Genomic DNA, 27995 nt, shown 5'->3' with positions numbered 1-27995 from the left:
ACAATGGCTGCACGCCTGCATTCAGATCGCCCAGCCCAGTATCTGCTGTTATCTTGTACAAAGGGGTTTCAGTGGGGTTTTGTTAATGACTCACGCTTGTAATTCTAACTACGCAGGAGACTGGGATCTGAGGATCCATGTTCAAACTCAGCTCCAGGGCAGAAAAGTCCACGAGACTCTTACCTCCAGTGAACCACCAAAAAAGCTGGAAGTGGAGTTGTAGCTCACTGGTAGAGCACTAGCCTTGAGCCAAAAAGCTCAGGGACAGCGCTCAGGGACATTAAATCCAATGTGTTGAAAACGATGCATCTTTTTTAAAAGTTAAATTAGGCTGGGAAGGTGTCTCAGTGGTAGAGTGCTTGCCTAGCATGCATGAAACCCTGGGTTCGATTCCTCAGCACCACATAAACAGAAAAAGCCAGAAATGGCACTGTGGCTCAAGTGGTAGAGCACTAGCCTTGAGTGAAAGCAGCTCTGGGACAGTGCCCAGGCCCTGGGCTCAAACCCCAGGACTGGCCAGGTTAAATTATCTTTAAGTAGTTACACAGAGGAGTGTCTATCAACAAACCAGTTGATGAGTCTAAGGCATCTTCATCCATGTCACCCCTTCCCTCCTCCCTCTGCTGCCACTGTGGGTGGCCAGCATCACCAAGCAACCCGCAGCAAGAATCTGGATCACAGCTGGAGGCTGAATATACATGGGACGTGGCCCTCAGAGACCCACCCTTCTCCTGATCCCCACCCTCCCCTCCACCCACCTTCTACTCCCTCCTACCCCTCACCCTCACCTCTACCCCCTTCCCCACCTCTCCCCTTCCTCTCCTACCATCTTCCCACCCTCCACCCTCCCCTCCATGCCCTTCCCCACACCCACCCTCCCCTTCACCCCCCTCTCCACCCCATGCCCCATCTCCCACCTTCCACCCTCCCCTCCACCCCCTTCCCCACACCCCACCCTCCCCTTCACCCCCCTCTCCACCCCCTCCCCCATCTCCCACCCTCCACCCTCCCCTCCACCCTCTTCCCCACACCCCACCCTCCCCTCCACCCCCTCCCCCCATCTCCCACCCTCCACCCTCCCCTCCATGCCCTTCCCCACACCCCACCCTCCCCTTCACCCCCTCTCCACCCCCTCCCCCATCTCCCACCTTCCACCCTCCCCTCCCAACACCTGCCCACCTTCCACCCTCCCCTCCCAACACCTGCCCACCTTCCACCCTCCCCTCCACCCCTCATCCTCACCTCTCTCTACCCAACCTCCTCCTAACCACCCCCATCCATCACCTCCACCCCTCCCCACCCGCAGCCCCACCCCTCCCCTCCCCATCTCCCGAGGACTCCCGCCCCACCCCGGGAGGAGCCGCGCAGGTGACAGCGCCCGCGAAGGGGCGGGCCCAGCGCCGGGAGCCCCAGGGCCGCGGCCGCCCGCCCGGGGCGGCTCCACTCGCTCCACAGCCCCCGGCGTCCACGGCCACTGCGCACGGGCGGGTCGGGCGCGAGGTCCCCGGCCGCCCCACGCGCGCGTCCCGCCGCCCGCCGCGCTGCACGCCCCGAGCGCGCCGCCGCCGGCCCCCGGGGGCCCGGGCGGCCCCGGCATGCTGGCGGCCGCGGTGGGCTCGGCGCTGGCGGCGCTGCTGCTGCTGCCGCTGCTGCTGACCGTGTGCTGCCCGTACCTGCTGCAGGACGTGCGCTACTTCCTGCGCTCGGCCGGCCTGGTGAGCCGCATGCGCCGCTACCGCGCGCGGAGACCGGTGCGCACGCTGCTGGCCGCCTTCGGCGAGGCCGCGCGCCGCGCGCCGCACAAGCCCTTCGTGCTGTTCGGCGAGCAGAGCCTCACCTACGCGCAGGCCGAGCGCCGCAGCAGCCAGCTGGCGCGCGCGCTGCGCGGCCTCGGCCTGCGCCAGGGCCACTGCGTGGCGCTCTTCATGGGCAACGAGCCCGCCTACGTGTGGATCTGGCTGGGGCTGCTCAAGCTGGGCTGCCCCCTCGCCTGCCTCAACTACAACATCCGCGCCAAGTCCCTGCTGCACTGCTTCCAGTGCTGCGGGGCCAAGGTGCTGCTGGCCTCCCCAGGTGAGCCTGGGGCGGGGGTGGGGGGGTGGGAGGGAGGGGGAAGGGAGGGTGGAGGGGAGGATGAGGGGCAAGGGAGGGTGGAGGGGAGGATGAGGGGCAAGGGAGGTTGGGAGGGAGAATGTGGGGCAAGGGAGGGTGGAGGGGAGGATCAGGGGCAAGGGAGGATGGGGGGAGGACCAGGGGCAAGGGAGGGTGGGGGGAGGACCAGGGGCAAGGGAGGGTGGGAGGGAGGATCAGGGGCAAGGGAGGATGGAGGGGAGGATCAGGGGCAAGGGAGGGTGGGAGGGAGGATGAGGGGCAAGGGAGGATGGAGGGGAGGATCAGGGGCAAGGGGGGGGGAGAATGAGGGGCAAGGGAGGATGGAGGGGAGGATCAGGGGCAAGGGAGGGTGGAGGGGAGGACGAGGGGTAAGGGAGGATGGAAAAGAAGATGGATGGAGGGGAGAAGGGAGGATGGAGGGAAAGAGGGGGACAGGGGCAAGGGAGGATGGAGGGGAGGATGGATGGAGGGGAGGATGGGAGGGAGGTTGGAGGGGAGGACCAGGGGCAAGGGAGGGTGGAGGGGAGGATGAGGGGCAAGGGAGGATGGAGGGGAGGACGAGGGGTAAGGGAGGATGGAAAGGAAGATGGATGGAGGGGAAGGATGGAAAGGGGGAGAGGGAAGAGGGGCAAGGGAGGATGGGAGGGAGGATGAGGGGCAAGGGAGGATGGAAAGGAAGATAGATGGAGGGGAGACAGGAGGATGGAGGGAAAGAGGGGGACAGGGGCAAGGGAGGATGGAGGGGAGGATGAGGAGCAAGGGAGGGTGGAGGGGAGGATGAGGGGACAAGGGAGGATGGAAAGGAAGACAGATGGAGGGGAAGGATGGAAAGGGGGAGAGGGAAGAGGGGCAGGGAGGATGGAGGGGAAGGGTAGGGAGGATGGAGGGGAGAATGGAGGAGAGGTCGAGGGGCAAGGGAGGATGGAAAGGAAGATGGATGGAGGGGAGACAGGAGGATGGAGGGAAAGAGGGGGACAGAGGCAAGGGAGGATGGAGGGGAGGATGGAGGGGAGGATGGATGGAGGGGAGGATGGGAGGGAGGTTGGAGGAGAGGACGAGGGGCAAGGGAGGATGGAAAGGAAGACAGATGGAGGGGAAGAAGGATGGAAAGGGGGAGAGGGAAGAGGGGCAGGGAGGATGGGGGAAGGGTAGGGAGGATGGAGGAAAGGAGGGGGATGAGGGGCAAGAGAGGATGGAGAGTAAAAGGGGCAGAAGGAGGATGGAGGAGGAGAATGGAGGGAGGATGAAGGGTAGAATGTCGGGAGAATGGAGGAGGAGAAAGCGGGGAGGAGGGGATGGGCAGGGTGGAGGGGAAGGAGGATGGGTGGACGGAGAGGATGAAGGGGGAGAGGAGCAAGGGAGGAGGGAGGGAAGGATGAAAGATGGAGGAGGGGCAGGGGGAAAACAGCCTTGGAGCACACAGCGCAGGGTGCTGTGGAGGGGTGGGGTTGGAGGGTTCGGATTGTAACTGGAGGGAGTAAGGCTGTGGCGCGGTGACACTAATTAATGATCTTGACAACCACCTGCTGCAAGGTGACAAGGTGACCATACCAAGCGCGTTCTCCGGTACTCTTGTGCAGCCTTATACGATGGAAGTGTCAGGCTTTGTTTTTAGACTGAGCTGCTTAGGGATAGCCACACCAACGCAGTCCCACCCCCCCAGTATTTTTCCATCAAGTTTGGCTGAACCCCTAGATGATGAAAACAAAGATAGTAGTGAGGGTCACTGAACACACCGTGTTGCTTTTAATCCTCATGAGGACCACAGTGAATCCTTGAAACAAGTCAGATTTACTGTGAGAGGGGGTAGGGGAAAGGAGAGAGGGAGGAAAGGTAAAGAGAGAGAGGGAGAGGGAGGGAGAGAGAGGGGGGGAGGGAGGGAGAGAGAGAGTTGATCTTGGGGCTGGAACTCAGGGCTTAGGTGCTGTCCCTCAGCTTTTTCACACAAGGCTGGTACTCTACCACTTGAGCCACAACGTGACTTCTGGATTTCTGTTGGTTCATTGGAGATAAAGAGTTCCATGGACTTTCCTGCCCTGGCTGGCTTTGAATCACAATCCTCAGATCTCAGCTTCTTGAGCTGCTAGGATTACAGGCGTGAGCTTGTCCAGGGAGGTCACAGAGCTGGAGGGCGATGGGTTAACCAAGGCTGTCCACCTCTGAAGTCCACACTGAAACCAGTACTTTACAACATCTGCATTAAAAGGCAGAGGGTCTTGAATGTGAATTCAAGGTGATCCCAAAAGACGCTTCATTCTTGCATCTGATGGGGAAAAAAAAATCGCATCTCTTCTCTGCCCTCTGTTTCATGCTGTCAGTTAGAATCTCACCAAGACAGCTTTTAGGAGCTGTCAGCTTCCCTCGCTTCTCACCGCTGGGAGATGCCTAAGATTTGGGGGATCTGCTGTAGTGCCTTTGGCAAGCACCCACTGCATCTATAAAAGCAGTGACCCCCACACACACACACACCCCTTATTTGTATGGTTACCTACCAGACTCTCAATCCTGCCCACCCCCCAAAATGGTTAAGCAGGTGTGAAAGAAACAGAACACGTTACAAGGCTGCCAATTTTCTCCTCCCAAAAGCTAGCCACCCAACTTCACCCTTTCTCCTCCACAGAGTGCGTTGTCCTGTGTGCCTTTGAGCAGAAAAGATCAGGGGTTATTTCTGCCAATCAATAAGAAGAGCCTTTGCCAGATGTGGGCTCAGTGATGTCAGTGACAAAGCAGAGGGAGTCAGAAAGCCCCACCCTTTCCAGAATGCCTTTAGGTGCCAAGTTCTGTACTGTATGCTTTCATGAGCCGGGGAGGGGGCTACCTTTCCTCCTCACCACCACCAACAGGCCACTGAGGAACAGAATCTGAACATGCCAGCCTAGATCTGCCCAACTTCCCCATGTCAATGTGGAAGTGTTAGAGTTGGAAGGCATCAAGCATCATCCTGCTGTGTCCTTCTTTTCCTAGCTGGGGAAACTGAGGGGCCAGAGAGAGATGAACTATCACTTCCCTGTGCACAGCCAGGAAGTGTATAGACCTGTGCCATGTGGCGCAAAGTAATTAATGATCGATAATTCAACGGGATGCTTTTAAAGGCAGCCCAATTATTTGAAGGACAGAGTTCTTGGCAAACTAATTCCCAGCAATATCTAATTGCCTGGAAAAATAAATAACTTTACAACCTTTGGAAGACTCTGAGAAGTGTGTTGTTTTTCTTCCCAGCCTTCTGAAGAGGGAAATTATTAACACAGTGATCTTTGTACCACCTCAGGAGGCAGTTAAATACTATTTTCTCCTTAGTAATCTCAGGCTCCCTTTGAGGGACTCTGAAGGGCTTCGAATTTCATTGACACATGAGCTCAGGATTAAATGACTGAACTTGAGGTTGGTTCTGTAATAAAATAAAAAATACAACTGTACATAGGTTGAGAAGGCCTTATCTGAAATGCTTAGGACCAGAAGTGTTTCGTGCTACATCCCCCCCTGCCCCCCAAGTTTTGGAATATGTGCATCTATATAGTAAGATATCTTGGAAATACAGCCCATGTCAAACACACAATTCATGTGTGCTTCATATATACCTTGAGCATATAGACTGCAGGTAATTTTATACAGTACATTTTGTGTTAGCCAAGCACTGGTGGCTCATGCCTTAAATACTCAGGAGGCTGAGATCTGAGGATCACAGTTCAAAGCAAGCCCAGGCAAGAAAGTCTGTGAGAGAGACTCTTATCTTCAATTAACCACCAAAACGCTGGAAAATGGAGCTGTGGCTCAAGTGCTAGAGCACCAGCCATGAGTGGAAAAGCTAAGGGACAGTGCTCAGGCCCCGAGTTCCAGCCCTGGTACTGACACAAATAATAATATTTTGTGCATGAAGCAAAGTTCCACAGTATAGATTTTTTCCAAGTGTGGTATCATGTCACCACACCTAAGGATGGGAATTTCTAGCCAGGACCTTTTTCCTAATGAAGCAGTGTTCAGCTCCAGCTGACAGCATCAGGTTTACAGCGGGTATAATGAAAGCTTACATCCAAATCATACTTAAACTGGACTTTGCACTGACTGTGAAGCACTTGATAGCATGAAATTCATCTTTGAGAAAGGCCACAGGCTTTCATTTTTGACACTATTCTACTTCTCCCAGATCACCTTAGTACACAATAAAGAAATACACTGTAACCTGCAAGAGAACAAAACAGAGTCCAAAGTGGTATGTTTTAGTAGTTAGGTGTGCCGTGGAGAAATGTGCAAACTAACCTTTGAGAGAAGTCATGCATTTGAAGAAGAAAAAAGCAAACAGCTCTCTGATTTTTCCAAGTTGTTGACTTACCTTTGCACAAGATAAACCCTGACCCAGAACAGTTACTGAAAGCAGAGGAACTCAGAGTCCAAAGTCACATAGCTAGCTCTCAGGTACCATGTGGTGAGCAGGCTGATTGGGGGCATTCTTTGCAGTTGGGAGGGAGCTTAGAGATATTTAATCATGTAAATCTCTGTCGATCTATCTATCTTGTCTATTTTTGTGCAGGTCCTACATCTTGAACTCAGAGCCTGAGCCCTGTTCCTTAGCTTTTTCACTCACGGCTGGCACTGTACCACCTGAGTCAAAGCTTCATTTCTGGCTTTTTTAGTTGTTAATCGAAGATAAAGAGTCTCGTGGTCTTTCTTGCCTAGGCTGGCTTTGAACTGCGATCCTCAGATCTGACCTTCTTGAGTAGCTAGGATTCTAGGCATGAATCCCCAGCCCCTAGCATAACTCTCTATTTTATTCTACTTCAAGGGGAAAAAAAGTATAGAAGCTGGGCACCTGGGCACATGCTAGCTAGCTAGCTAGTTCCATCCTTGTATAGACTTTTTTGTCAGTCATGGGGCTTGAACTCAGGGCCTGAGTGTTGTCTCTTTACTCTTCTGTTGAAGGCAAGTGCTCTACCACTTCAAGCCACAGTTCCACTTCCTGTTTTCTGGTAGTTAATTGGAGATAAGAGTCTCATGGACTTTTCTGCCTGGGCAGGCTTTGACCCATGATCCTTAGATCTCAGCTTCCTGAGTAGCTAGGATTACAGGCGTGCACTACCAGCACCTGGCCCTTCTATTGACTTTTATCACCAGTCTTTTCTGTTCTGTGATGACAGTTTTAACTCTTACTGAAAAACTTGTAACAAGAGTTAGTAAAAACTAAATGAATTTGTAGTATTGTTTCCTCTAGCTAATATATCTCTCTGTGTAGAGGGTAACTTGTCAAAGAATAAAATTAAAACTGAAATCTCAGGCATAGAAATTTCTATTTTTGTGCTGGTACTAGGACTTGAACTCAAGGCCTGGGCATTGTTCCTGAGCTTTTTTGCTTGAGGTTAGCGCTATATCATTTGAGCCACAGCTTCACTTCTGGCTTTTGGGTGGCTAATTGGAGATAAGAGTCTCCCAGACTTTCCTGCCCAGGCTGGCTTCTCAGTCATGACCCTCTCCGCCTCCTGAATAGTTCAGATTACAGCATGAGCTAGCAGCATCTAGAAATAAGATGACTGGTATCTGCATCACAAGGTTGTTGTGAGATTAAAGTGACACATAGAAGGCTGCTTAACAAACTAAACAAATGAAACATGTCAAGCGTGGTTATTAGGACGCATGACAGGCGTAGTAGTGCTGGGTATATGTCCTTCAGGACAAACTCTCAGCTGAGACCCTTTGTAGCATTTGGCCTGGGCTGAAGAGAGCTGCTTGGCCCAAGGCGAGCCATCACACCCCCGTCTCCTCTCCTGACTGGCTGACAAGGGAAGCAGATCAGTTCCTTTAATCCACAAAGATCCTGAAGGGCCACTTCAGGCCCCCTAGTCACCATGACTACAGGACTACAGGACAGTTGACCTTCCCCCTCTAGCTGACCTGAATCCTCTGTAAACACAGGGATGGCTCCCAGCAGCTCCCGTACTCAGGGAGTACGGTACTCAGAGTACCAGGAAACCCAGCCTCTGACAGAGTTATTTGAGCTTATGTGTGCTAACTGACTGCCACTGTTAGGTGAGAAGACTTTACAAGAATTACCAAAAAAAAAGTGGGGGAGGGGCGCCTAGGAATATGGCCTAGTGGTAGAGTGCTTGCCTAGCATGCATGAAGCCCTGGGTTCAGTTCCTCAGTACCACAGAAACAGAAAATTCCAGAAGTGCACTGTGGTAGACTTGAGCACAAAGAGGCTCAGGGACAGTGCCCAGACCCAGAGTTCAGCTCCAGGACTGGCAAAAAAAGAAAAGAAAAAAGAGGTCAGAGGAAGATGAGAGAGAGAGGAGAGAAGGAAAAGAGAGAGGGAAGAGAAAGAGGGAGGGATATGAAAGGGAGGAAGGAGAGAAAAGGGAGAAAGAAGGAAAGAGAAGAAAGGAATCAGTGAGCAAGGTCTGATTTTGATGATGAAGTGCAGCTCATTGAAAATGGAGCTACTGAGTTTGGACGTGCTTTTCCTATAAAGAGCTGGCTACTTTATGTTTCATATAAACCCTTTGGGACTGCTTGATGTATTATTTTCCATTGCATGAGTCCTTAGGCTGAGATATGTTTTTGTTTCCTTTTTTTTTTTTTTTTTTTAACAAAACCTCAGTGCATCGCTCCCAGTGACAGCCCTGGTCACTGGGATCATGCATGCCCCGCTGGGAATTGAAGCAGGTGGCATCTCCCGAGGTAGATCCCTGGGGTCTCCTGTCACCTTTCTGTGAAAAACAAGTAAATTCACTTCCAGACAAGCGAATGTAAAAGCAGTTTTAGCTTATGGATTAAAGACATGAAAATCCTACTGGCAAATGTGAAATAAAGTTTGAATATTAAACTCATAACCTTTTTTGTTTGTATGACCAGTTAAGAAATTTTTTTTTTTTTTTTTTTTTTTTTTTTTTTTTTGTCGGCCGTGGGGCTTGAACTCTGGGCCTGGGCGCTGTCCCTCAGCTCTTCAGCTCAAGGCGAGCGCTCTACCACTTGAGCTACAGCGCCACTTCCGGTTTTCTGGTGGTTTATTGGAGATAGGAGTCTCACGGTCTCTCCTGCCCGGGCTGGCTTTGAACCGCGATCCTCAGATCTCAGCCTCCTGAGTAGCTAGGATTACAGGCGTGAGCCACCAGCGCCCGGCTGTTAAGAAATATTTGTGAGTTAGTGTATACACACACACACATACACACACACACACACACAACTACTTTGGGGGGAAAAGCTGTAAAACAATCATGTATATGATCTAAAAATGCCTATTTCACTGAATTCAAGTTTACTGGACACTTCAAATGATGTTCATGGATTACTGGACTATGACTGAAAAGATCAGAATGCAGGCTTACGATGGGCTGGAGGCATGGCTCAGTGGTTACAGCGCCTGCCTAGCCAGTGTGAGGACACACTTCAAACCTCAGCATTGAAAAAAAAAAGAAAATAGGCTTGTCAAATTTGGGATTGAAATTCAAAGTCAGACCAGGCAGGAGAGTCCATGAGACTCTTATCTTAATTAAGCACCAAAAAGCCAGAAGTGGAGCTGTGGCTCAAGTGGTAATACATCACAGCCTTGAGCAGAAAAAGCTAAAGGAAAGCCAGGAGCAGGCAGCTCACGCCTGTCACCCTAGCTACTCAGAAGGCTGAGATCTGAGGATCAAGGTTTGAATCTAGCCCAGGCAGGAAAGTCTGTGAGACTCTTATCCCCAATAAACTACTCTGAAAGAGTCAGAAATGGTACTGTGGCTGAAGTGGTAGAGCGCTAGAGAGTAGAGTGATAGCAGCAAAAGACAGAGCCCAGGCCAAGAGTTCAAGCCCAAGAACTGGCAAAAAATAAAAAAAATCTAAGGAACAGCACTCAGGCCCTGAGTTCAAGCTCTAGTATTGAGGTGCATACCTATTGTACTCATAAACAGACATATTGAATTGAAGCCCCTTTGTATAATACTGAGAAGGAAGGAGGCAGAGGAGGAAGAGAGCCTAGTTCTAAGCATCACTCGTCATATCCTGGGGTTTGAACTCGAGGCCTTGCACCCGCTAAGCGGGCTTTTACCACTAAGTCACACCTCCAGCCCTCATTTCAGCAAAACATAAAAAACACAGTGGACTTAAGAGAAACTGAATGGACTGACTGAGTTTGTCTGGATTTTTTTCCAATGCAATTAAGAACTACAAGAAGCTGTTGAAGAGGTGTTGCCAAGCCTGAAAAAAGATGGTGTGTCCGTCTACTATGTGAGCCGAACTTCCCTCACAGATGGTGTGAGCTCTTTACTAGACAAGGTCGATGAGGCATCAGCTGACCCCATCCCAGAGTCCTGGCGCTCGGAAGTCACTTTTTCTACTCCTGCTGTCTACATTTATACTTCTGGAACCACAGGTCATCATTTTAAAATAATAATTCTTTAAAAACAATCCTTTTTGTGCCTATCCTTAAAGGGTTAAGTGTTGGCTTAGGCTTTTATAATATTCTCTTTCTTTAGCAAAACTTATCGGGTAACTAATACTTCAGGGGATTTAGCTCTTTGCTCGTGGGAACGGATCTTATTTCACTGGCTGTATCTCTATTGTGTTTCTTCCTGCTATATTGCTGCCCTTCCAATTGGTATAAAACAGATAAAGAAATTTACCAAAGCCAGGTGCTGGTAGTCCACACCAGTAATCCTAGCTACTCAGCAGGCTGAGAGCTGAGGATTGTGGTTCAAAGCCAGCCTGTGCAGGAAATTCCATGAGACTCTTATTTTCCAATTAACCACAAAAAAAGCCAAAAGAAGTGGAGCTGTGATTTAAGTGGTACACGAGTACTAACCTTGAGAGGGATTAAAACAAAAACAAAAACCTTAGTGCCCAGGCCCTGAGTTGAAGCCCCAGGACAAAAGAAAGTGGGGAGGGGAAGAGAGAGAGAGAGAGAGAAAGAGAGGGGGAGGGGGGGGGGAGGGAGGGAGGGAGGGAGGGAGGGAGGGAGAGAGAAGAGAGGAGGAAGGAAGGAAGGAAGGAAGGAAGGAAGGAAGGAAGGAAGGAAGGGAGGGAGGGAGGGAGGGAGGGAGGGAGGAAGGAAGGAAGGAAGGAAGAAAGAAAGAAAAGGAAAGAGGGGCAAAGAGTGAGGGTGGGTGGGTGAGAGAGAGAAAGGGAAGATAAAGAGAGGAGAGAGGGCGAGAGAGTGTATATGCCAAGCCCTGAGTTCAAGCCCCAGCGCCAGAACTAGAAAAATCATGAGAAATGTTCAGAGTATCTTGCAAAGTGGTCAGCACAGCAAAAGCTCAGTCTTCAGATTACTATAGTAACATCTGCTTAACTCAGGAGTCCACAAAACATAGCCCCAAGGACCATATACAGCCCCCTACATGCTTGTTTAAATAAAGTTTTATTGGAACACTGAGAACCACATTTAACTCCTTCAAGAGTCCATCTAGCTCCTTTGGCCATAATGACAGAGTTGAGTCCATGCAACCATGTCTCTAGGCTTTTACTCTGTTTAGTCTCTGATTACAGGAACCAACTCCTGGTGTAATTGCTCGTGGCCTTCCACATCCATTTCGCCAAGTATAGGAAAATGAAGCTACCTAAGCCAGATCTCTCTTTCTGTGTTTCTTCTGCCTCCCTCTGTCTCAGACCATGACCCACCAAACATGGCTCACTGGTGCCTTCTCTTACATCTTTGCAAAGGGCTCCCAAAGGCTGCCACCATCAATCACCATCGCCTGTGGTACGCGACCGGTCTGTCCTTGGCAAGCGGAATCAGGGCGGACGACGTCATCTATACCACCCTGCCGCTGTACCACAGCGCGGCACTGATGATTGGCCTGCACGGATGCATCGTCAACGGTAAGTTCCCACTATCAGCACAGCAGAACTCATGCCTAGAGGGCACCCCATCTCTCCCCATATTCCCAACGCAAACTTCACCTTCCAAAATACGTCCTGCTCAACCACTGAACCCAAGCTGCGGGGGAGGAAGGGGGGAATACCACAATTTGTATCATTCTAACCTCCTTCAAAGGATTGCAGGACAATAATGACCTTTAATGGGATGGATGTTGTTGTTGTTGTCATTGGTCGTGGGACCTGAACTCTAGGCCTGAGCACTGCCCCTCAGCTCTTCAGCTCAAGGCTAGCGCTCTACCACTTGAGCCACAGCGTCACTTCCGGCCTTTTCTGCTTATGTGGTGCTGAGGAATCGAACCCAGGGCCTCATGCAAGCACTTGACCACTGAGCTACCTTCCCAGCCTCTGGGATGGATTTTTCTAAGAGTCTTCTCCCCTGTTGATGAGAAACTCATAGCACAAAACCATGACGCATTCGTTTTTTACAATGAATGTAAGACATTCAATACTCAGCATGTTCCTATCAACATAATTGACTTTAAAGCGGACTACCTTTCAAAAACGACAGATCCAAAGCCAAGTACTCGAGGCCTTCACATGCCATCTTAGCTGCTCAGAAGGCTGAGATCTGAGGATGGAGGTTTGAAATCAACCCAAACAGACAAATCCACAAGACTCTCTTATTTCCAATTAATCAATAAAAAGCTAAAAGTAGAGCTATGGCTCAAGTGATGCTTTCATCAAAAAAGCCAAGCAAGAGCAGGAGGCCCTGAGCTCAGGCTCCCTGTACAGCACGCCTGCGCACACACACACAGAAAAGATGACAGATCTCATTTGAAGGATTTTTCTACCTTATCCCTTCCTTAATCCTTTCTGCCTTTTTCTATAGGTGCTACGATTGCTTTGAGGAGCAAATTTTCTGCCAGCCAGTTTTGGGATGACTGTAGAAAATACAACGTCACTGTCATTCAGTACATTGGTGAACTGCTCCGGTATTTATGCAATACACCTCCGGTAACAGCACTTCCTCGGTGTTTTATTATCTTTTGAAATAGATAAGATAGGAACACAATAGATAATAGATAATAAATAGATAAGATAGGAACACAAGTTCCTATGTGGGAGATTCGTACGTAGCTGTTTTCTATTTAAAGTCTTAGTGGCTTGTTGTATGTAAAGTGGTCAATCAAGATCAAATGTGCCCACGTAAGCAACCACATTAGATGGTAATTATTATTACTTTTGTTGTGATTATTCTCCTCTGCCTTGTTACCCGTTTTTACTTCTTAACCTCTCTGCTTATGAAAACCCACTGTCAAAAGCCATCTGAAACAGGCAGCAGTGAGGATAACAGTTCAAAGCCAACCCTGAGCAGGAAAATCTGTGAGATACTATCTCCAGAGAACCATCAAAAAGCCCGAAGTGGAACTCTGGCTCAAGTAGTAGAGAGCTAGCCTTGGGCAAAAAGGTTAAAGGCTAGCACCCAAGCCCTGAGTTCATGCCCCAGGATCAGTGTTTACTCACATGCACGCACGTGCACCCACTCAACTCTGTGTGTGTGTGTGTGCACGCGCATTTGTGCACACATGAGCAACTTATGTATATGTGTTCTTCAGGAAGTTACAAGAAAAAGTGTTCCAAACAGGACAGTGAAAAAAGAGAGGGAAACACAGGACCCAGGAAACAAAAAGAAGGGTCCCCAGGCATAATCAGCTAGTCCTGTATGAAAAAAAGCATCATGGACAATAATGAAATCAGGTCATGCAATCAAGTTCCCCATGGGAAGCATGTGGTTAGCTCTTCCTAGACAGTGAGGAAGAAAACACAAACAGAAAATGATGCAAGCAGACGGGGAGAGAGAATTCCGGCGAAAACAAAACTTTATTCACGGTGTATTACTTGAATCCTGGAGCAATTATTTGGCTATCTCTGTGGACTTGGGGCTCCTTATTGTAAACTTCCCCAATCCTCCATTTCCTCAAGTGTAACTCAGGACAAATCCTGTGTAACTTAGCACATTCTGGTTGTGTTCTTTACTTACCTAAGATAACACAGATTAGATTATTATTAGCTCAAGGTAACCCTTGACCTAAAAGTCAGCTCCTTCGAGAATTAGCTTTGGTTAGAGAATCATTTCTCTTAAGGGAAATGAGAGATCGACTCTCAGCCACTGGTGAGCACAAAACATAGGTGAGAACTAGGTACCATGGAAGGTTCCACAACCTCCCATTAGCACCTACAAATATTTACAGCTTGGAGACTTAATCCCTTCTGCTAGTATAATAAAATACCTTAGTTGTGTGGTGAAAATTGAGCCTGAGGTATTGTGATTATCAACAGCTACCCGCCACCCACAGGTGTCAGCTGTAAGGCCAGCCTGCCTCCCACCAACCAGAGCACCTGCATTCATTCACCTGCAGCCCAGCCTTTGTGTGTGCATGTCCCAGCCACCCACGGTTTTTATAATTTTATTATCATTACATAGTTGTACAAAGGGGTTTCAATTGCAAACGTCAGTTGGTGAGGACAATGCATCTTGATCAGCTTCACCCCTCCCATCTTCCTCCCCAACCCCACCCCTCCCCTCAACCTTCCCAGTTCAATTTTTCACACATGTGCATTGAACATTATAACTGCCTTCTCCCACCTTCCTCTCTCCATTTGTTTACCCCCGCCCCTTCGACCTCAATCCTTCCTCCTCTGCAGACATCAGATTTCAGCTTCCTGGCATTTATCTTGTTTCAACTGTAAGTTAATTGTTCAAAGGAGTCACGCCATTAGAATCCTCCCCTGCATCTATCCTGCTTTAGCTAATTTGTTTATATATATATATATATATATATATATATATATATATATATGCATATGACCCTGAATATGTATACATATTTGGGGGGGGGCTTGAACTCAGAGCCTGAACACTGTCCCTGAGCTTCTTTTGCTCAAGGCTAGCACCTTACCACTTGAGTCACAGTGCCACTTCCAGCTTTCTCTGTTCATGTGGTACTGAGGAATCGAACCCAGGGCTACATGTATGCCAGACAAGCACTCTACCATTAAGCCACATTCCCAGCCCATCTACATAGAGTGATAACTTAGATCTAACTTGCACCTTTGAGTAGTAAGCATGCATCCTTTGTCTCTCTGGGCCTGACTTAACAGATTATTTTCCAGGCCCATCCATCCATCCATTTCCCTGTAAATGCAGCCACTCTGGACAACCCTGAGGGTTGGAGATTACTTACAAGTAGTATGCTCTAAGAAAATAGTTGTTGGGGCTGGGATGGTGGCTCAGTGGTAGAGCACTTGTCTTGCATGCTCAAGGCCCTGGGTTCGATTCCTCAGCACCACATAAGCAAAAAGAAAAAAGCCGGAAGTGGCGCTGTGGCTCAAGTGGTAGAGTGCTAGCCTTGAGCTGAAGAGCTGAGGGACAGCGCCCAGGCCCAGAGTTCAGGCCCCATGACCGGACCCCCCCCCCCAAAAAAAAAAGAAAATAGTTGTCTTCGAAGGAGGAATGACTTAATGAGCTAGAGAACCTACTATCACACAATTGAGAGGGAAATGAGCCAGGCATTGGTACAAAAAGCCTAGCAACGCTGGAGGCTGAGATCTGAGGATCACAGTTCAAAGCCAGCCCAGGCAGGAAGGTCCGTGAGACTCTTATCTCTGATGACCCACCAAAAAACTGGACGTGGAGCTGTGGCTCAAGTGAGAGAGCGCTAGCCTTGAGCACAAAATGTCAGGGACAGTACCTAGGCCCTGAGCTCAAGCTCCAGGGCCAGAAAAAAAAAAAAAAGCAAGTCTTGAGTTGACTCATAGCAGGGCCATCTTGGTGGTTTTTTTCCAGGCCTGAGAGCAGTTAGGCACCAAGTCAGGTGGTTATTGTTAAGTCCTTACCCTGAGTTCAACCCCAGTACCACCAAGAAATAAGAAAACTGTTCCCCCCCCCCCCAATATTTAGCAAGTTTTATGGTCAGGAGGAGGTGGGGTGGGGGGGTTACAGTAGGGAAGGGGGAGTCTCCGCATTTCCACCAGTCTTTACCAGGAGCACAGTAACCATAAGTCCGGGAAACGCTACAGATTATTACCTAACTAAATGGGAACACTTGAGAGCAAAAGGCAGTAAACACAACCACAGCACTGCGCTTGCCAGGCGGATGCCGAACCCCCCTCTTGGCGTGTACTTTGGCAACTACGAAGAGGGAACAAATTCGGTGACCCATAGCGCAGAGGAAGACATGAGATTCCTACAAAATCCAACTCGATTCAACATGCTTTACCCTGTTCACCCCCACCGAGCCCTTTGGCTGGGAGCTTCAGCATGAGGACCCTGACCTCCTGAGAGAAAAAAAACACCCCACGTGCCCCATTTCCCTCCGTGCCCAGCATCTGTCCACCTAGCTAGCTGGCGCTCCTGAAAGGGCTTCACCTAAGTTTTGACCAGCCACGAGCATGTGACTCCAAGGAGACCACGAAGAAAGAACTCGTGACACAGAGCACCGAGTTCACCCTTGTCCAGACAGTATTTGAGCTTGTTTTTCTCACCCGTAATACCGTTCAAGTTCCTCGAAAACACGCCGCATTTCATCACGTAACTTTTTACCTTCTCACTTCAGACACACTAAATGTTCACTCTTACCTTGTTTGGGGAGGGCATCCTTGGCTGTTTGGCAGGCAGGTTTTTGTTGTTTTTTTTCTTCCCACAAATGCTAGAGCAAGGTAACCTCCTCAGGGTCAGGCAACAACTTATAAACACAACTGATCATGACTGGGGAGTGATTGGCAACCCCTCCCCTCCACTGAAGTGCATCATGGGTACTCAGGAAATTTTTTTTTAACTTTGTGTCTTTCATTTCTTTTGATTTTTTTAAAAATTTATTTATAGTTTGAATTCACTTGGCCATAAACCAAATGTAACAACAACATGAATAAGGCAACTGCTATTTGATGCAATAAATTAACATTTTATGTGAAAGGAGAGCCCAACTTCCCTTGCATTTATACCCCAGTTCTACTCTGTTTGTTATTCAAGTAAAGGTCACAGTGGCTGGGCACTGGTATGTATAAAGCCTATACTCCTAGCTACTCAGGAAGCTTGGATCTGAGGATCCCAGTTCAAAGCCAGCCCAGGCAGGAAAGTCCATGAGACTCTTATCTCCAGTTAACCACTTAAAATCTGGTGGGGGTTTTTGTTTTTTTTTTTTTTTTTTTTTATGGTCAGTTGTGGGGCCTGAACTCTGGGCCTGGGCGCTGTCCCTCAGCTCTTCAGCTCAAGGCTAGCGCTCTACCACTTGAGCCACAGTGCCACTTCTGGCTATTTCCGCTTATGTGGTGCTGAGGAATCGAACCCGGGGCCTCATGCATGCAAGGCAAGCACTCTACTGCCAAGTGTGTAGAATTCAGAACCCATGTCCTGAATTCAAGCCCCACCAGTGACTGCCCCCCCCCGCCAAAAAAAAAGGTCACCGTTAACAGAATTTGCAAGTTAAATTTATACTTATAAATTTACCTGTCTTTTCTACCAGGATGTATTCTCCGGAGGGCCATCAATTACCCTATAAAAGACAATAACACTATCTTTGGCCAGGCACCAGTGTACATACCTATAATCCTAGTTACTCAGAAGACTATGATCTGAGAACTGAGCTTCAAAGCCAGCCCAGGCAGGAAAAGTCCATGAGACTTTTACATCCACTGAACTAGCAAAACACCAGAAGTGGAGCTGTGAATCTAATGCTAGACCGCCATCCTTGAGAGAAAAAGCTGAAGAACAGTGCCCAGGTGATCTAGTTCAAGCCCCAGGAGTGGTACAAAAACAAAACAAAACAAACAAAAGCTGCCTTTGGTTTACACTTCATAAATGAGTAGAATTGAATGAAAGACAGCCCTTTCCTTAGGTCATTTCTCACAGTCACAAACTCTCCTTCTGCTCCCTTACCGTGAAAACTGCCTTTTCTTTGTGATTTTTATTTATAACAAAACAGCTTCCTCCCAGGCCACTGGTGCAACTGGGAGCCAGCTTCCTCCTCTCTCCCTTCCCATTCCTTTGGGACAGGTTTCATTGTCTGTTCTGTGCTTAATGGTCTGTGACCTCCAGCTGTACCTATTAAATGAGGATGAGTCCCTCCAGACCTAACAGCATTGCCTCTTAATAGTTTGGTGGAATATTCTCTCCCCCTTACATACGCCTCCCAACCCACAGTGTGTATATAGGGCTTGAACTTAGATCATGGGTACTATCCCTGAGCTCGTTTGCTCAAGGCTAGAACACAGCACCACTTCCAGTTTTCTGGAGGTTAACTGCACATAAGAGTCTCATGGGCTTTCCTACCTGGGCTGACTTTGAACCACTGTCCTCAGATCTCAGCCTCCTGAGCAGCTAGGATTACAGGATTACAGTGCCTGGCTCTCTTCTCTCTCTTGATGCTACCAGTTGTAAAATATGTTCATCTCTGACAGATAAACCCCTTCTGGAAATTCATTGATGTTCACCAGCCCTGTTAAGAAATCCAGTAACACATTATTCTACTTGACGTTGGTCTCACCTGGTTCTGTTGGATTGTCTCCTTTTACCTCTTAAAAAATGGGAAAATTCCCTGGGTGCCGGTGGCTCATGCAAGTAATCCTAACTACTCAGAAGGCTGAGATCTGAGGACACAGGTTCAAAGCCAGCCTAAGCAGATAGATCTGAGACTCTTATCTCCAGCCATTCAGCCAAAGCCAGAACTGGAGGTGTGTGGTTCACGTGGTGGTAGAGTACCAGCCTTGATCCTAAAAGTGAGAGATGAGGAGGTCCATGAGTTCAAGCCTCAGTACCAGAACAACAACAACAAAAAAAAAACAAAACAGGAAAATCTTCATCTTTTGTGGTCAAATCAGAATTCTGTCAGAATATAATGCTTCACTAGAAAAGGTAGCAGAAGGGCAGAGACTACGGTGAATTTGTAATGCACGTACATATTTGATGAAATAAAGTCCACTATTAGCCTAAATGAAATATGAAGGAAATAAAGTCAGTATAGTCAGTAAGTACAGACTCTCCACAGATGTTTCAACTGAGTCTCCTTCTTCCTCCCCACAACTCCCCCAGAAACCAAATGATCGGGACCACAAAGTACGAGTAGCCCTGGGAAATGGCCTGCGTGGAGACGTGTGGAGAGAGTTTCTCAAACGATTTGGGGACATACACATTTATGAGTTCTACGCTTCCACCGAAGGCAACATCGGCTTTATGAATTACCCCAGAAAAATCGGGGCTGTCGGGAGGTCGAACTACCTTCAAAGAGTTAAGTACATTTAAAATAATAATAATAATAATAGCCCATGTAGCTAGTTTCCAGGTGATTGCTTACAAGCTGTATCATGAGGATGTCATAGTCAGAATCGCATGCAAAAAAAAATTGATAATGATGAATCAGAACAGTGGCTTGTTGACAAAAACTTTTTATATAAAGCAGAAAATGTTTTATAGCTTTTTGTAGGGGGACAAGATGCCAGTACTGAGACTTGAACTCAGGGCCAGAGTGCTGTCCCTTAGTTTTTTCTACTCAAGGCTAGTGCTCTCTCACTTGAACCACAGCTCTAGTTCTGGCTTCACGCTTGGAAATAATCTCACAGACATTCCTGCCCTGGCCGGCTTTGAATCAGGATCTTCAGATCTCAGCTTACTGAATAGCTAAGCTAGGCGTGAGCCACTAGTGCCTGGCTAAATATTTTATAGCTTGATCCAGGTGATAAATGTAACAAATGTAAAATTTCACCAAGCTTTATATTACAGATAGGCATACTTTATGTATTTTATAAAATTGTGTAAAAAAAAGTGTACTCAAAATGATCTGTTTTTGACTTTGCCAGAAAGTCGTAACTTATGAGCTGATTAAATATGATGTAGAGAAGGAAGAACCTGTCCGCGATGCAAATGGATATTGTATCAAAGTTCCTAAAGGTACAGTGGACTTTTTGTGTAGTTTTGACAGCTTAGAATTCATGTACTGGTGCTTGAACCTGGGTCCTTATGTTTTCTAATCAGTTGCTCTACCACTTGAGCCACAGTCCACTTAGGACTTTTTGCTAGTTAATTGGAGATTAGTGTCTCACAGAGTTTTCTACCTGGGCTGACTTCAAACCCCGATCCTCAGATCTCTGGTCCTGAGTAGCTAGGATTACAGGCATGAAATAATGATGCACCTGGGTGACATTTTGCTTTCTTCTGTCTTAGGTGAAGTTGGACTCCTGATTTGTAAAATCACCGAACTTACACCATTTAATGGTTATGCTGGTGGAGAGACTCAAACAGAGAAGAAAAAACTGAGAGATGTCTTTAAGAAGGGAGACGTCTACTTTAACAGTGGAGATCTCTTAATGATTGATCGCGAAAACTTTGTGTATTTCCACGACAGAGTTGGAGATACATTCCGGTTGGTTTTTTTTCCATGGAGCTTCATTTCCTTCTCTCCCTTTGGGGTGTCAGTCCTCCCGAATTCCCAGAGTAAAAAGGAAAAAATGCATTGGCACCGCCCTGTGACACACACAGTTTACTTGCTGAGCGACAGCAAATGAAACAAAGTCAGGCACATGTGTCTGGTTTAGGAACATCCAGTCCATCCATTGTCCTCAGCTATGACTGCTCACTCAAGACAGACAGGACCTTCCACGGTTTCCAACTGTGGATCAAATCAAATGCAGATTAAATGTGCATTCCATCTGATGTACCTTCCCTTTCTTAGCCATGGATGCATTCAAACATCAGACCACAAAATTCTACCTACAGTATTGCATGTGGCGGGATTGAAAGTTCACACTTCATTGTCTAGGTCTGTGCCTTTACTTTTGTGTATCAGGCAGAACCGCATGACTAAGTTGGGGAGGTTAGGGGATCAAGATGGAGAAACCAATCACTCCCCAAAAGGGCTGGAAGAAACACTTGCTCTCTGCCATTGCAACCTGGGCTGGAAAGCACTAATCAACTCTGTTAACCTCCTAGGTGGAAAGGGGAAAACGTGGCTACCACAGAAGTTGCTGACATAATAGGATTGATTGATTTTGTCGAGGAAGTCAATGTGTATGGGGTACATGTGCCAGGTAAGTACATGCTAATAAAACTCTACCCAGGCACCAGTTACTCACACCTATAATCTTAGCTACACAGGAGACTCAGATCTGGAGAACTACAATTCCCATATCAGCCCAGACAGGAAAATCCTCAACATTCCATCTTCAAAATTACCAGCAAAAAGCAGAGCTGGATGCATGGTTCAGGTGGTAGAACACCAGCTGAGCAAGCAAGCTCATTGAGCACAAGCCCCCCCCCCCCGAGTTCAAGCCATAGTACTGATACAACATTTTTTTAAAAAGATAGTAAAAATCTCTGTTTGAACCCATAAAGTTAACTGAGGTGTAAGAGAGAAGAGAAGACAAAAGATGACAAGAGAGAACAAGGGCAGAGGCAAGACCTGGCCACCTGCCACCTGGCTTCCCCTCCACGAAGACAGCCCCCATTCAGCCTGGAAATGGATCAGGCCCATCTAAAGAAAGGCATTGTTCTACCATGGCTGGCTGGGAGCTAGGCCCTGTCATACCCAGCTTTAAACACCGAGTGGATTTCTAGGTGGCACACCGGAACGGTCCAGCTATTTTCTAGGACGTTTCCATTCTCAGCATTTCTGGGGGCAGGGGAGGGGCGATGAAAATGTTCTCTCTCCATTCTCCAGTCTGATAGCTACTGGATGCTTGCAATATGGCTGGTGCAATAGGGTGAGGCCTTCTGTTGCCCATCTTACTTAACTGGTTTGACATTTTAATTTTAATAGCCACATTTTGACTGACGGCTGCTGCCAGATTGAATAGCACTGTTCTAGAAAACCCTTGACCAGAACTGATTTGTAGGCCCAGCCTACAACTATTATAGACTAGAACCTTGTTCTTGGGGCTGAACAAATCCCAAATCAATCAATCAATCAATCCCAAATTTGGCTGAGGCCAAATCAGCCATTTGCCTCTTGACCCAGTCTAACCAGTCTAAGAAGCAAAGATAGTCAATAGATAGACAGATAGATAGATATCTTGATTATCAATAATAATAAATGTCGGCTAGCAGTAGTCAATATAGTTCTGTTGCACTGGCCCCAACAGAAAACTTACTGAAGCCAGGCACTGGTGGCTCACGCCTGTAATCCTAGTTACTCAGGAGGCTGAGATCTGAGGATCGCAGTTCAAAGCCAGCCCAGGCAGGAAAATCCGTGAGACTCGGATCTCCATGAACCACCAGAAAACTGAAAGTGAGGCTGTGACTCAAAGAAGCTCAGAAATAGTGCCCAGGCCCTGCCCCATGACCAACAAGAAAGAAGGAAGGAAGGAGGGAAGGAAGGAAGGGAGGGAGGGAGAGAGAGAGAAAAAGAAAGAGAGAGAAAGAAAAGAAAGAAACAAACTTACTGGAGACATTTGAAATTCCTGAGGACCCCTCCCCAACCCCGTAAAAAGAATGTGTCTGCTACTCTGCCTTCCTCCTTCTGACGAGGGAAAGCAAATGAAGGGTTATCTCTTTGTTAAAAGAAAGATAGAGGGAGAGAAAAAAAATCCCTCTTGTTTTTGCCTTCTTGAGAACCGTAGGTAAACACACAATCATCATGGGAGAGAGTTTTGAAAGCTGGGACCCAGGTGACCAAGAAAAGGTTCCTTTCCTCTCTCAGATTACAGCTAAGTAGTAGTTCAGGGAAATGGATCTGGGGTCCCCATGGGTCTTGCTGGATCAGGTAGAAAGTATATGAACAGCTAATTACCAGTGTCCTAGTAAGCAAACAATGGTAATAGTCTAACACTTCTGGACTCACAGGCAGGCTGCTAGGGATCAGTTGTCCCTGTGGCATCTACATCCCCTTGGGAATACGGGCATGAATGGGAGGGCACTGAATAGCTCACCCCTCCACCTGCCTTCACCCTGCTGTCCCTCAGCTTCTCTGAAAGGCAGAGAGCTAAAGCTATTAAGAACCTTGATTAAATAAGTAACTCTCCAAGGTAGTACTTGTGCCAGGAGGTATGACAGACTTGCCAATGCAAACTAAAGAACACCCAGAAGCCAGGGCAGCAGTGGCTCATGCTTGTAATCCCAGTTACTCAGGAGGCCACCATCTAAGGATCCTGGTTCAAGGCCAGCCTGGGTGGGAAAGTCCATGAGATTCTTATCTCCAGTGAATCACAGAAAAAGGCCGAAGTGGAGCTGTGACTCAGATAGTAGAACACTAGCCCTGAGCAAAAAAGAGCTCAGGGACAGTGCCCAGGCCCAGAGCTCAAGCCCCAGGACCACAACAATTCAAGCTATGTTCCACCCAAATATCTCTGGATAGAGTAAGATGAATCTCAAATTATGAGCATAGATGTAGAGCACTTCCACAGATCTAAGTCCTGACCTTGTCTAGCATTTGTTGTGTGACCTTGAACAAGTCTTTTTAATTTTTTAATTTTTTTGGCCAGTCCCGGGGCTTGAACTTGGGGCCCAGGCACTATCCCTGAGCTTTTTTGCTCAAGGTTAGTGCTCTACCACTTGAGCCATAGCTCCACTTCCAGTTTTCTAGTGGTTTATTGAAGATAATAGTTTCATGGCCTTTCCTGCCAGGGCTGGCTTTGAACTGTGATCCTCAGATCTCAGCCTCCTGAGTAGCTAGGATTACAGGCGTGAGCCAGTGAATCCACAGTTCTTTAAACCAGCACAGTCTCATGAATAAACTATAACTGATGTTTTCTCGCTTCTAGATCATGAGGGTCGCATTGGCATGGCATCGATCAAGATGAAGGAGAACCATGAATTCAATGGAAAGAAGCTCTTCCAGCACATCGCTGATTATCTACCCAGTTATGCCCGGCCTCGCTTTCTGAGAATACAGGTAGAATACCTTGCCAACTCCAATTAACTTCCTGGAGGCGACTCTTAGGGAGGGGATCCATGGTGATCCTATCTTGCCAAATTTGCACTGCCTTTTTAAGGAAACTCAGAAACACCCATTGTACTGCAATGAGGAAACAAAACGCATCAGAAAATACCGCAAGCAGAAATCCAATCCTAATTCCTTTCTCTGTAAAATCATAAGCCAGTTTATTCACCAAGAGTCTTAGCAAATACCTCTCAAAGTCTGCTTTATGGGGGCCGGGGGGTTGAGGGCAGGGAACAGGGAAGGGGTGACACACATCTCAAATCGAAACGTTTGAACTCTCCTTCTAAACTTAAAGACGACAGAAATCTACCAAAGTCCTTCACCATGTGGTAGGTGGGTTTTCATCAGGAATCATTAGCAAGTTGGAGCTATGAAACCTAACTACGGGGCTTGCTTTTCTATTGGCTAAACCTTAACTCTTTTCCTTCTTAGTTTGACACTCTGATATTTGGACATTGAGCCCTGTGATTGTGTAACTGAAAACCCAGAGAAAAGAAGTTTTAGACCTTGGACATAGTAGAATATATAAGAACGTATTTAAGGGCTGGGAATGTGGCTTAGTGGTAGAGTGCTTGCCTAGCATGCATGAAGCCCTGGGTTCGATTCCTCAGTACCACATGAACAGAAAAAGCCAGAAATGGCACTGTGGCTCAAGTGGTAGAGTGCTAGCCTTGAGCAAAAAGCAGCTGAGGGACAGTGCCCAGGTCCTGAGTTCAAGCCCCAGGATTGCCAAAACAAAACCAAAATGTATTTAAGGTTCTATGGACATACACAAGGCACTGACATTAGATCTGCAAGCATATGGTAACGAGATCCGAAAAGGAAATACCTTCTGGTATCTCAATTAAAATTCATTCTAATAAACAACACTACCCATTGCCTTCCATCAGCTAAGACCAAGCAAGGGCTGCCAAACCCTCTTACCTGTGGGTGCTCTCAGGGGTGAAGATCTCAGATTCCTGACATTTCAGTGGCTGAGATCAGAGGATTTCAGTTCAAAGCCAGTCTGGACAGGGAAGTCTGTGAGACTTATCTCCAATTAAGCATCAAAACAAAACAAAAAACCAGAAGTGGTGCTGTGGCTCAAGCTGTAGAGCACCACCAGCCTTGAACATAAAAGCTCAGGGACCGAGCCTGGGGGTCCTGAGTTCAAGCCCCAGGACTGGCACAAAAGGAAAACACACACATACACACACAAGTTAAATAGCAAAGCAAGATGAAGAGAGGGGAAAAAGTAAGACTGCTGGGGAAAAGCAGGCCAAGCTAAATGGCTCAAGAGCAAACACGCAGGTTAAGAATTCGTTTCTTAGGCTTTGAAGAGTCTCAGGGAAATGGTGGGTCATGACGCAGCAGATTTTTGGAAGCGGATCTGCACGTGTGCAAGGCTGCCATCCCATAATCGTAAGGCGGTGTCTGAGATGCGCAGGTGCAGGTGTGCAGAGCCTTAGGAGTGGGCTGGGCCTAAGATCTCAAGAAGTTCCAGTGCGCAGGTGTCTCCATGTGGGTAGAACTGGCTGGGTTTTTCTACTCCTAGGCAGAAGTGACCACTGAATTACTTCCTAAGAAGAGTGGCCATGGAGACTATTTTAGAGTGGAGACAGGATTTCTGGGTGTGTCAGGAAGGCAGGACTAGGAAAGGGAGGGGGGCTGTTTGAGCATTCTTTCCCTATAATCTAATCTGCCTCAATCCCTTGGCTCAGAAATCTTCCCACAGCCGCTGGTGGCTCACGCCTGTAATCCTAGCTACTCAGGAGGCTGAGATCTGAGAATTGCGGTTCAAAGCCAGCCCAGGCAGGAAAGTCCATGAGACTGTTAATCTCCAACGAACCACCAGAAAATCAGAAGTGGTAGAGCACTCGCCTTGAGCAGAAAAGCTCAGGGAGAGTACCCAGGCTCTGAGTTCAAGCCCCATGACCGACAAAATAAAAATGGAAAACACATCCACAGTGTGGATTGATGAATCTCTTTTTCAGGATGCCATTGAGATCACCGGAACTTTTAAACATCGCAAAGTGACCCTCGTGGAGGAAGGCTTCAACCCTGCGCTCATTAAAGACCCCTTGTACTTCTTAGATGACAGAGCAAAAGACTACGTGCCAATGACGGAGGACATTTATAACGCCATCAGCACTAAAACTCTGAAACTCTGACCCTTCCCAAGAGGATAACTGAGAAATTTCCAGAAATGAAGCTGAATGGATCTAGTACAGCCACTTGACTTAATCCAACATTAATTTAATAGAAGATTATATGGTGCCTTTTTTAAGGAAATTACATGTAAAGGGGGGGAACGAATTTTTTTTAATTACACCAGAACTTTTGTGAGCAAAGAGATTTAGAGATCATTTTTTTTTTCAGTGTGCACCTTCCATTTGTATTTGCAAACTAAGCTTGTTGGGAGAGAGGGACCTTATTTTTTTAAATATGTTTTAAAAAAAAATAGATGAACACCAACCCAGAAAATAGTACCATCTCTTCTTGTGCTTTGCTGACTTTATTCTAAATGCAAACTCTATGCCACTGACTCCAAAGTCTGAGGGCCTTATTGGTAACTTGCTACAAGTCCCACTCATACTGGTAAAGGCCTGCTAAGTAAAACTGACAAGAAGGGAGGGCTGAGTAGGGTGGGATCAGTTGTCATCCCGGCCACTTGAGAAGTAGAGGTAGGAGGATTGAAATCCGAGGCCAGCCCTGGTTGAAAATCGGGAGACCCTGTCTAGAAAAAGAATTGAAGCAGAAAGAGACTATGGGCAACCAGTACTGGTAGTTCATACCTGTAATTCTATCTACTCAGGATACTGAGTTCTAAGGATCACTGTTCAAAGGCAGCCTGGGAAGCAAAGTCCATGAGACTCATCTCCAATGAACCACCAAAACACTGGAAGTAGAGCTGTGTCTCAAGTAGTGGTTGAGTTCTAGCCTTGAGCACAAAAACTCAGGGACAGCACCCAGGCCCTGAGCTCAAGCTCCAAGACCAACACACACACACACACACACACACACACACACACACACACACACACACACACACACACACACACACACACACACACACACACACACACGAACAGGGGTATTGTACATGTGGTAAAACTCCTGCCAAGCAAGCCCAGTATCCTCCCTCCCTCCAAAAAAAGTGATAGAGAAGGAGAGGCGGACAGTTCCTTTCCTGCCATCTCTTATCACCTGCAACAGTTCCAAGAAGCAGGTCCTTTATGGTACTCAAGGTGCCATGTCGTTGACCTAGAGATTTTCCTAGGCCTTGAGTCATCATCATTGAATCTACATTTAGAAACCAAACTCCAAGGGCTCGGAAGGTGGCTCGGTGGTAGAGTGCTTGCCTCGCATGCATGAGGCCCTGAGTTCGATTCCTCAGCAGCACAGAAAAACAGAAAAGGCTGAAAGTGGCATTGTGGCTCAAGTGGTAGAGCACTCGCCTTGAGCTGAAGAGCTGAGGGACAGCACCCAGGCCCAGAGTTCAAACCTCACAACTGACAAAAAAAAAAAAAAAAAGCAAACCCCAAGTTCACTTCCATCCTCTTTTTTTTTTTTTCCCCAGTCTCTCTTAAAAGTAGAGAGGTTCCTTCCCTTGGAGTACATCCTTGGGTGACCAGAAGCTGCCAAGGAACCCCAGATCACCCTAATTTAGTCCCCAAAACACCCTAAGCAAATATACCTAGGGCTCCTCAATGATACATAATGCGGAAGGTGGTAGTTTTGTGTTTATGTGTACTGATACCGAGGCTTGAACTCAGGAACTAGGCACTGGCTCTTAGCTTTTTTGCTTTGCCACCTTGAGCCATAATTCCACTTCCAACTTTCTGGTCATTAATTGGAGATAAGAGTCCCACAGAATTTCCTGTCCAGGCTGGCTTCAAACCTCCATCCTCAGATCTCCTGAATAGCTAGGGTTACAGGCCTGAGCCACTGGTACCCAGCTTTTTCTAGTAAAGTAGAATAGAATTCTTCCCAGAACAATTTGCAAAATCCTCTCTGCCCTTGTTGATGGATCAACCGGTGACAATGTGAACCCAAGTGCGGGAAAGTAGCCCAGGCTCTGTGGTTGAAAGTTTGCAGTTGTGCAATTGTGTTGCACAAAATGCAAAGGTAAGTCAAAGAAGTGATGTAACTTGTCACAAGGGATCATGTTTGCACGTGAGCAGTCAAGCA

The 27995-nt window shown here is 47.7% G+C and overlaps 2 protein-coding genes across 2 annotated transcripts in view; one reads left to right on the top strand and one right to left on the bottom strand.

Annotated features, from left to right (window-relative positions):
- The window catches only part of LOC138808850 (probable phospholipid-transporting ATPase IM), a gene marked incomplete at its 3' end in the record, with an annotated part of 92500 nt that extends 90762 nt beyond the window's left edge, over window positions 1-1738 (bottom strand). Inside the window, exon 1 of the mRNA XM_069995043.1 lies at window positions 1674-1738. The remainder of the gene's footprint in view (window positions 1-1673) is intronic.
- LOC138809013 (long-chain fatty acid transport protein 2) lies at window positions 1426-26288 on the top strand. Its single transcript, XM_069995435.1, has 10 exons — window positions 1426-2073; window positions 10244-10453; window positions 11740-11898; window positions 12788-12912; window positions 18989-19183; window positions 19753-19843; window positions 20117-20315; window positions 20882-20979; window positions 23647-23777; window positions 25799-26288. The coding sequence occupies exons 1-10, from the start codon at window positions 1596-1598 to the stop codon at window positions 25973-25975; spliced, it is 1863 nt and encodes a 620-aa protein (XP_069851536.1). The 5' UTR covers window positions 1426-1595; the 3' UTR covers window positions 25976-26288.
- The last annotated feature ends 1707 nt before the right edge of the window (window positions 26289-27995 follow it).

Source organism: Dipodomys merriami, unplaced genomic scaffold (assembly GCF_024711535.1).
Source record: "Dipodomys merriami isolate MVZ:Mamm:240054 unplaced genomic scaffold, mDipMer1.0.p SCAF_48, whole genome shotgun sequence".
In the NCBI taxonomy this organism is placed as follows: domain Eukaryota; kingdom Metazoa; phylum Chordata; class Mammalia; order Rodentia; family Heteromyidae; genus Dipodomys; species Dipodomys merriami.
Note: the sequence above shows the minus strand (reverse complement) of the source record. Positions and strands in the feature narration are given on the sequence as shown.